This window comes from Pristis pectinata, unplaced genomic scaffold (genome assembly GCF_009764475.1).
Source record: "Pristis pectinata isolate sPriPec2 unplaced genomic scaffold, sPriPec2.1.pri scaffold_167_arrow_ctg1, whole genome shotgun sequence".
Lineage (NCBI taxonomy): Eukaryota > Metazoa > Chordata > Chondrichthyes > Rhinopristiformes > Pristidae > Pristis > Pristis pectinata.
Genome location: NW_026262502.1, coordinates 44,127 through 53,571, shown reverse-complemented (window position 1 = coordinate 53,571; position 9,445 = coordinate 44,127). Strand labels below are relative to the sequence as shown.

At 53.0% G+C, this 9,445-nt stretch overlaps 1 protein-coding gene across 1 annotated transcript; it reads right to left on the bottom strand.

The window, feature by feature from the left end:
* Nucleotides 1-2,778: 2,778 nt before the first annotated feature.
* On the bottom strand, nucleotides 2,779-9,369 carry LOC127567179 (nicotinate-nucleotide pyrophosphorylase [carboxylating]-like). The gene is made up of 2 exons (XM_052009876.1): nucleotides 9,289-9,369; nucleotides 2,779-3,432 (listed from the first exon to the last, which is right to left on the bottom strand). Exons 1-2 carry the CDS (start codon nucleotides 9,367-9,369, stop codon nucleotides 2,779-2,781), a joined length of 735 nt encoding a protein of 244 aa, XP_051865836.1.
* Nucleotides 9,370-9,445: the final 76 nt, after the last annotated feature.

The window sequence follows — 9,445 nt, the reverse complement described above, 5'->3', positions numbered from 1 at the left end:
ACCACCCCCCTTGGTTACCAAGGTAACTACACCGTCTGATCCCTGTTATCCCCGTAATCTGTGCACATGGGCCCTTTTTACCTGGTTAACGGTCACATTACCCTGGTTTGACTAACCTTTGGAATTTATGAAAGATGTAACTGAGGGGACAGATGAAGATAGGGTAGTGGGGTTTTCTATGTGAATTTCAGTAAGGCTTTTAACAAGGTCCCGCATGACAGGCTGATCTGCAAGCTTTGGTCGCATGCGATTCAGGGGGAGCGAGTGAGGTGGGTGCAGAATTGGCTCGATGATAGGAAGCAGAGTGTGATGGTTGATGTTCGATTTTCCAACAGGAGGCATGTGACTAGTGGGGTGCCCCAGGGGTCAGTGCTGGGACCTCTGTTACTCATTATGTATGTCAATGATACGGGTATCAATAAATATGAAAAGATTAGCAAGTTTGCTGATGACAATAAATTCTAGGGCCTTGTTGATAGTGAAGCAGGTTACAGTGAACTGCAGAGAGATCTTCATCAGCTGTGAAGATGGGCTGAGGAATGGCAAATGGTATTCAAATCAGATAAGTGTGAGGAGATGCATTTTAGACATTCAAACCAGGGTAGCCCTTGGACAGACAATGGCAGGGCACTGACGTGCGTTATGGAACAGAAGGACCTGGGAGTACAAGTTCACAGTTCACAGAAAGCGGCCGCGGAAGTGGAGAGAGTGGCGAAGAAGGCGTTTGGCATGCTGGTCTTCATCAGTCAGGGCATCGAGTTTAGTCGCAGGGGCATTATGTAAGTCGTTGTTGAGGCTGCACTTTGAGTACTATGTTCAATTTTGGTCACCATCTGAGAGGGAAGACACTGTCAAGCCGGAGAGGGTGCAGAAGAGGTTTACGATGATGTGGCCTGGACGGGAGGGCCTGAGTGACTTGAAGAGTTTGGCCACGCTGGATCTTTATTCCTTGGAGCGTATGAGAATGAGGGGTGATCCCAAAGAAGTATATAAAATCATGAGGGGTATGGATCAAGTGGACGGTAATAGTATTTGCCCCAGGGTTGGGGAGGGCAAAACATGGGGCACAGATACAAGAATTTAGGGAGGCATGTAAAAGAGACCTGAGAGGTAACTCCCTTACACAGAGTGTAGTGAGTACATGGAATGAGGGAGTTGTCGATGCCGGTACAAATGCAACATTTAAGAAGCATTTGGATAGGTTCCTGGAGTGGAGAGGCTTGGAGGTTTATGGGCCTAACGCGGGCAACTGGGACTTGCAGTGAGAAGGCTGTGGTTGGCATGGATGAGCTGGGCAGAAGGGCATGTTTCCGTGCTGTATGACTCCATGGTTAACCAGGTAATGAGTCAACCAAATGTCGTTGCATGGTTAACGCTCGTCATCCCACGCCTGTGTCCGCTCTCCTGAGCAACGATCACTTTTGCTTGGTTCCCCAAGTTACGGGGATATACCCTGCCCCTGGATATCAGGTTAATGGAGAGCAACACCCACGCCCTTGCATGGTAACCCAGGTTACAAACCACATCCTCTTACAGGTTACCCAGGCAAAGCGTCTACCAGCCCCTGGCGCTGGTTACCTTGCCAACACAAGATGCTGTCTACCCTGGTAACCCAGATGACGAGTGCCGTCAGTTACCCAGACAGAGAATGGAGCCACCTTGCCCAAGGATCCGGTTATTGGCCCCTTCACCCCCACTCCCTCCCCCATTGCTGCCTCGGTAACCCTGGTAATCCTGCTCAGATTACCCTAGCAATGTCCCCCTGTATATGTTACCAGATGATGACACGTTGCCTTCCAGTTATCAGAGTAACGACACCTCCGCTCTTGGATACCAAGACAACGACAAGGCATCACCTCTGGTTATCCTGGCAAACGACACTCCACGGCCTCCCACTCACCCAAGTCCTCAGGTCCCAGTGAAAAAAACAACATCTCCCTCTCCGTTTCCCAGTCAACCACCCCCCTCGTCCCCAGTTACTGGGATACTACAATACCCGCTGCCGGTTATTCAGAGAACCAACCGCCGAGACCTTGTTACCTGGAAAACAACAGACCGTGCTGCCGGTTATCCAGGCTAGCAGCTGCCCATCACTCCTGTTCACAACTAAAGAACAGGCCTTGGCTCCCGGTTTCCGAGACAACCAACTACATCGTCCCCAGTTACAGGGCAAACAACTCCCCTCTCCCAGTCACTCAGGAAACTACCTGTCCAGTCCCAGTTATCAGGGAAAGAACACCGAGTGCTTCTCCGTTACCCAGACAAGCAATCAATTCATCCTCAGTTACGAGGAAAATAACACACTCTGCCTCCCGGTTATCCAAGCAACCACCCGCCTCGACCTCAGTAACCATGGTAACAATAGACCACGCCTGTAGTTACCCAGGCAACCAACAACTTAGTCCCCATTTACCAGAGCAACAACAATACCCCGACTCCGGTTACGAGGGCAACCAGCCACCTTCTTCTGAGCAACAAGGCAAGGAGCACTCCGCCTCACGGTTACCAAGGCAGAAACCGGCTAAGACCCCAGTAACCAGGGCAACAGTACCTCCTGCCTCCCGGTTCGCCGGGCAACTACCCGGCTGGTGCCTCAGTTACCAAGGAATCAAGATGTCATGCTCCAAATTACCCAGCCAACCAACCTCCTTGCCTACAGTTACCAAGGAAACAATACCCCCTGTTCCTGGTTAACCAGGCAACCACACACCTCACCCGGAATAACAAACCTCAGATCCACCTTGCAGTTTTCGAGGTAAACAACCACGCAATCCCCAGTTAGCAGGGAATCAGCAGCGTTCTGACACCGCTTACTCCAAAACCAAAGACCCAGATTCCAGCTACAACGCCAATAACACCTCTAGCACCGGTTTCCTTAGCGATATCGCCGACCACCACCAGGTGATTGTCCCTGAGCACGAGAAGGTCGCCGAGACCGTATCGATGGGTCTCCACTCCGCCCACCGCCATGGCGTGCTTCTCCACCAGCCGGAAGCCAGGGGTGGTCTTGCGGGTGCTCGCCAGCCGCCCGCTCCAGCCCAGGGAGCGGTCCAGCTCTTGGGCGGAACGGCAGGACGTGGCCACCCAACTAGCCCGGGCCATAACGTTGAGGGCAGCCCTTTCGGCTTGCAGCAGGGCCCGGGCAGGTCCCCAGACACGGGCCAGGACGAGCTCCAGGTCCTCCCCGTCCCGCCTCAGCCAACGGTCCCGGCGGCCGGCCTTTCGGAAGACCGCCTGGGCGAAAGGGGAGACGGCTAGAACCCCAGGAGACTTGAGGAGGAGGGTGGCCCCTACCGGGAGCTCACCCACAACAGCCCCCGCCCAATCCAGCTGCGGCGAGTCCTCCAACGGCCACTGGCTCGCCAGACGGCCTAGTGAAAAGGGTGGCAGGAGGTGGGAGGGGTCCGGGATGGGCTCAATGGTCCGTGGTCTCTGTAGGGTGAAGGAAATAGTTTTAAAGGGGATATGTCAGCGAGGAGGATCGGGGTGTGTCTCCTGGGTGTCGGGGGACTGAGCGTTAGAGGGGCAGGGAGGGTTAGAGCGGGTGGGTGTTAGTGATGGGGATGGTTAGAGGGCCTGTGTGCGTTATCGGTTGTGTCTCCGAGGTGGAGAGGAGAGATGGCGGGTGGGCTCGAGGTGGTGTTCGTTTGTGAGGGCTCCAGAGTTAGTGAGGGTTCTGGTTACATGGTGCAGCGAGAAGTTTAGAGGGGGGAGGTGTTAGTGAGGGGGTCTTCGGTTTGTCTCCTGGTTACAGGGAAGAAGACGGGTGTGGTAGTGAGAGGGTACCGAGTGTGTCTCCTGGATCGCAGAGAGGGAGAGGGAAGTTCATTGGGGGTGGAATTGGTGTGTGTGTCCCGTGTGTCTAATGGATACAGGGGAGAGATAGGGGGTTGGAGGGGTGGTAGTGAGGTTGGTACCGGTTATATGATCTGGGTCAGAGGGTGGCAGAGGGTAAGGTTAGATGGGGTGGAAGTTAGTGTGTGGCTCAGTGCGGTCGTGGGCACAGGGATTAGTGGGAGGTTCAAGGGGGTGGGAGTTCGTGAGGGGATTTCTGGCGTATGTCCTGGGTACAGGGGAGGGAATGTTAGATTGGGTGGTAGTGAGTGGGAGTTCCGTACATGTCTCCTAATTATAAGGGAGCCGGAGGGTGAGAGGTGGTGGATGGAGCTGAGGGTTCCCCCGGTGTTTCTCCTGTGTACCGAGTAAGGGGTGGAGGGAGGGTAAGAATGGGTGGGAGTTAGTGAGGGTGTCCCGTGTGTTTTTCCTGCATACGACGTGGGAGAAGGAGTTCAATGTGTTGGCGTTTGTGAGGGTGTTCCAACTGTGTCTCTCGGGTACAGCGGAGAGAGGAAGTGTAAGAGAGAGTGAGATTTTCTCAGGGGATCACGTATGTTTCTCTTTCTCATTCTCCCCTCTCTGTCCACTTTCTCCCCTCTCTACCCCATAGACGCTCTCATTTTCTTCCTTTCTTCCCCTGTTTCTCCTCTCCCTCAATCTCTTCCTCCCTCTCTCCTCCTTCTGTCTCCCTCCTCCCTCTAACTCTGTGAAACACGTTCTCCCTTTCTCCCTCTCCCTCTCTCTCATTTACTCTCTCACCCAATCTCTCTCTCCCCTTCTCTATCTTTCCTCCTGGAACTCCAAACCCCACTCCCTGCCTGCCCTTGTTTCCAGGACTGAGGGTTGGAACTCTCGGTGTCGCTGGTTCAGTGGGAAGGTCAGGGCTGGTCTGGGGATCTCTCTCGCTCTGTCGACACTGCTTCAGGAGAGGACACTGGACACTAAGTTCTCACCCGTCCCTCTGCCTTCAACCAGGTAAATGTTTATCTGTCGTGCAGAGTGGTGCAACACCTCACAAACAGAGAGAGAAAGGGGAGAGTTGGGTTGATAGAGAGGCGAGACAGAATGTATCGACGTGAGGGCGGAGAGAGAGAATCGCGGTATAAGAAAAGTCGGGGTTAGAGAGGATGTCACAGGAGCGTTGACGACATAACGATGCTCTTTGTTCATCTTGAAATATCAGTCCAGTTTTTTTTTTCTTTTTAAGATTTTTAGTTTGTTTCGATTTATTACTTTTTTGATTTGGGGGTTCTTTTTATACAATGAATCTTTTTCTTTCTCTTTTTGATTTTTTTTGTATTGTATTCGCTTACTAAGAGACTGGGGTCTGGAATATATTTTTATTCTTTATGATTATATATGTGATGTTTGTCCTCCTGATCTCTGTATTACGTGGATAATCACCGATCTTATATGTATTAATCTGTAGTAATTTGAAAATTAATAAAAACAACGAAAAAGAAAGAGAGGATGTCGGGCTCTGAGAGACGGGCGATAAGTGGTGGTGAGAGAGGGAGAGATGCTATCGGGATTTGCGAAAGAGAAAGAGTAGGGGTTTTTGGGAGAGAGAGTCGGGGTACGAGAGAGCGTTCGAAAGTGGCGGCAAGATTCAAGGTTGAAGAGGAGGGAGGGAGAAAGCCGGGGATAAAGAGATGGAGTGAAGAGAAAGATGATTTGGAGAGAGGTGTGAGAGGAGACAGGAGCCGCGAGAGTGGAGAAATACATAGGGAGGGTGAGAGGGAGACCGGACATTCACTTCACATTGGATGACAGCGCCTGGACTCCGACTGTGGAAAACTTCTTCACACTGGACACACTGCTCACCAATTCTCTCTCTCTCTCTCTATCTCTATCTCTCTCTCTCTCTCTCTCTCTAAAACACTGACTCCCCCCCTCTGTCGCTGTTTGTGAAGTGTTGCACCACACTGGACCACAGATAAACACTGTCCGCCTGATAGGGAGAGGGCAAAGGGTGTCTGGTTTCCACGGTCTGATGTTGAGACAGCATAGATCGAGAGACAGATCCACAGCACAGCGCAGACCTTTCACCTCACACAGAAAGCCCACTATTTCCAACTTCTTGCCGGGGTTACCAGCGGAGAAGGAGAGGCGGAGAGAAAGGGGAGAAGGAGCGAGAAGCAGAAGGAGAGGGCGAAAAAGAGGCAGAGAGTGTCGCGGTTACCTGTGAGAGAAGGGGTGAGAGAGACGGTCGGGCTTACAGAGAAATACTAAGGGTGTTGAGAGTCAGAGAGAAGTGTCAGGGTGAAACAGGGAGGGGGAGAGAGAGACGGAGGGAAATGGAACGGGGAAGAGAGAGAGAAGTAGGGAAAGGTGAAAGAGAGAGCGGCAGTGGATGAGGAAGTAGAAACAAATATGAAAAGAGTGGGAGAGGGGTGGTAGAGAGAAAGAATCGACCGACGGGTGTGGCGAGATAGACAGGGAAGGTGCCGTGGGGAGGGAGACGGGAGACTCACCTCACACCCGACGACAACGTCTGGAAACCCTCTTTACACCCGACTCCCGGTCCTGACCATCGCCCTCGCTCTGAACTCTGACCCTGTCACCGAATTCCAGCAGTCCTGCGCCTTCTTACCCAGAATACCTGTCCCATCCAGACTCTCTCTCTTTTTCTCCCTCTAACCGCGACTCCCTCGATCTGTCTCTGTTTGTGAAGTATTGCACCACTCTGTACCACAGATAAACACTGCCTTGGTGACAGGGAGAGGGCAAAATGTGTCTGCTTGGTGTCCAGGGTCCGCTGCTGATAGATCGTCGGCCCAGAGAGAGAGAGAGAGAGAGAGAGAGAGAGAGAGAGAGAGAGAGAGAGAGAGAGAGAGAGAGAGAGAGAGAGAGAGAGATCCCAAGCACAGAGCAGACCCATCTCACACAGAGACACCACTATTTCCAACCCTCTGCCTTGTTTACCTGCGGGGATGGAGAGAATGAGTGGGTGGCAGAGAGTGGTAAAAGGTGAGGCGGACAGAAAGTAGGAGAGACAGAGAGAGAGTCGGGGCTCGAGTGAGAATGGTTCGTGGCTAGAGCGTGAGAGTCAGGGTGAGAGGTAGGGAGAGTGCTGTCAGAGGCAGAGAGAAAGAAAGAGAGAGAGAGGTGGTGAAGCAAGGTGGGTGGGTGTGGAGGAGGACGAGAAGCTGACCTGTCACCGGACGACAACGTCTGGACTCAGACTGTGAAAACCCTCTTAACACCCAACTCCCTGTTCCCGGTCCTGATCCTCCCACTGCCTCCTGCCCCTCGTTCTGAACCCTGACCGTGTCCTCGAATTCCTGCTTTCCCACACTCTGTTACACAGAATCTTTCTCTGTCCCACCCAGACACCCCCCTTCTCTCTCTCTCTATGTGAAGTGCTGCACCATTGAACCACAATTCTGCGCTGGTGAGCGAGAGAGAGGGAGTGAGTGTCAGAGATGGGGAGGAACAGGGGGGAGGGACGGTGGTGTAAAGGGGGGAAGAGAAGGTGAGAGAGGAAGGAGAGACAGGAGAAAAGGAAGGAGAGAGTGGAGAGAGAAAGGATCAGACTGAGGTGGGAGAGAGCGAAAGAGAGAGTAAGAGTCAGGTTAATTTGGGGGGTTGTTCGGGATTAGAGGTTGCGGGACAGCTGTAATTCGGGGCACGGTCAGGGCTCAGAGCGAGAGGGAGGAGGCAGTGAGAGGGTTAGGGTCGGGAGAAGGGTGTCGTGTGTACATGGAGTTTCCACAGTCTAACCCCGTCTCTCTCTCTTTCTCTTTCTCTTTCTCTCTCTCTCCCTCTCTGCCCCCCTCTCTCCAACCAGGTTCTCTCTATCTCTTTAATTCCGACGCTTTCTCACTGACATCGACTCTCTAGCACTCTCTGTCCAACCAAGATTTCCCCGCTTTCACCCTTCTCTGTCCCTTTGAATACAAATCCCCCGTTCTCTCCGGTCCTGAATCTCTCCATCCCTTTAAACCCGCACTATCCAACCCCTCTCTCTCTCTCTCCCTCACACTGTGTAACCCGGACTCCTTCTCTCTCCCTCACACTGTGTCACCCGGACTCTCTCTCTCTCTCTCTCTCACACACACACACACACACACACACACACACACACACACACACACACACACACACACAACACTGTGTAACCCGAACTCCCTCTCTCTATCTCCGTTTGCGAAGTGCTGCACCACAGGAAGCGAAGGCGAAATGCAAAGGGAGAGTCACACAGAGAGGTCTGCAATGGACAGGCGGATGGAGAGAGGGAGGGAGGGAGAGCTTGTGAGGTAGAGAGAGTGGGACACAGACAGGGCGAGAGACGGAAGACTCACAACAAACCGGACGATAACATCTGTTCTCAGACTGTTGAAAATCTTTCTACACCTGACTCCCTGCCCCCGGCCCTGACCCTCCTAAACTCTCTTCCCCCTCGTCTGACCGTGGACCGTGCCTCGAATCCCAGTACTCCTGCACCCTCTAACCTGGAATGTTTCTATCTGTCCAAAACCAACACTCTCTCTAACCGTCTCTTTCTCTCTCTCCCCCCCCCCACCTTGCCTTTTCTTTTTCTCTCTATTCTCGATTCACTCTCTCCCTAAACTCTCTCTCTCTCTCTCCCTCTCTCTCTCTCTCTCTCTCTCTCTCTCTCCCTCTCCTCTCTCTCTCTCTCTCTCTCTCTCTCTCTCTCTCTCTCTCTCTCTCTCTCTCTCTCTCTCTCTCTCTCTCTCTCTCTCTCTCTCTCTCTCTCTCTCTGTAAACCGGACTCTCTCTCTCTAACCCAGAATCAATTGTTCGTTCTGACCCCAATTCAATCTCTCTCGCTAACCACAACTCTCTCTAACCCCGACTGTGTCCCTCTATCTCTGTTTGTGAAGTGTTGCGCCATTCTGTACCACAGATAAACAATGCTCTGCTGATAGCGAGAGGCCACACGGTGTCTCCCGATGTCCCGACTCCGCTCCTGAGGCAGTGTCGACCGAGAGAGCGATCCCCAACACTGCACAGACAATCCCCTCACGCAGAGAGTTCCAAACCTCTACCATGGTAATGTAGGGAGGGAGAGAGCGATTGGGGAGAGAGAGTAATGGAAGGAATGGAGGACAGAAAGAGGGAGAGAGAGAAGGACAGAGGGAGACGGGGAGAAAGAGAGGGAGAGATGGGTTAGAGAGTGAGCGAGAGTCGGGCTTAGATATGGAGAGAGGGCCTTGGCTAGTGGGAAGGGGCGCAGGTGGGGGACAGACAGGGTGAGGGAGAAAGACAGGGTTCGAGCGACAAAGAGAGAAGAAGGGATTAGAAATTGAGGGGAAAGAGGGAGAGTTAGAGGGAAAGCGTGAGCGGGGGAGAGAGAAAAGGAGGTAAAGGAGAAAGAGAGGTGGAGGGAGGGGAGGGAATGATGGGGAGAGAGAGGGAGGAGGCGGAGAGAGAGAACAGGACAAGCGAGGAGGGAGACAGTGGGCGTGGGGGAGACGGGAGACTCACCTCACACCGGACGACAGCGTCTGGAATCAAGACTGTGGAAAACCTTTTTACACCTGAACCCCTGATCCCGGTCCTGACCATCCCCGCCACTGCCTCCTCCCCCTCGCTCTGAACGTTGACCGTGTCCTCGAATCACTGCTCCCCCTCGCCCTCTCAC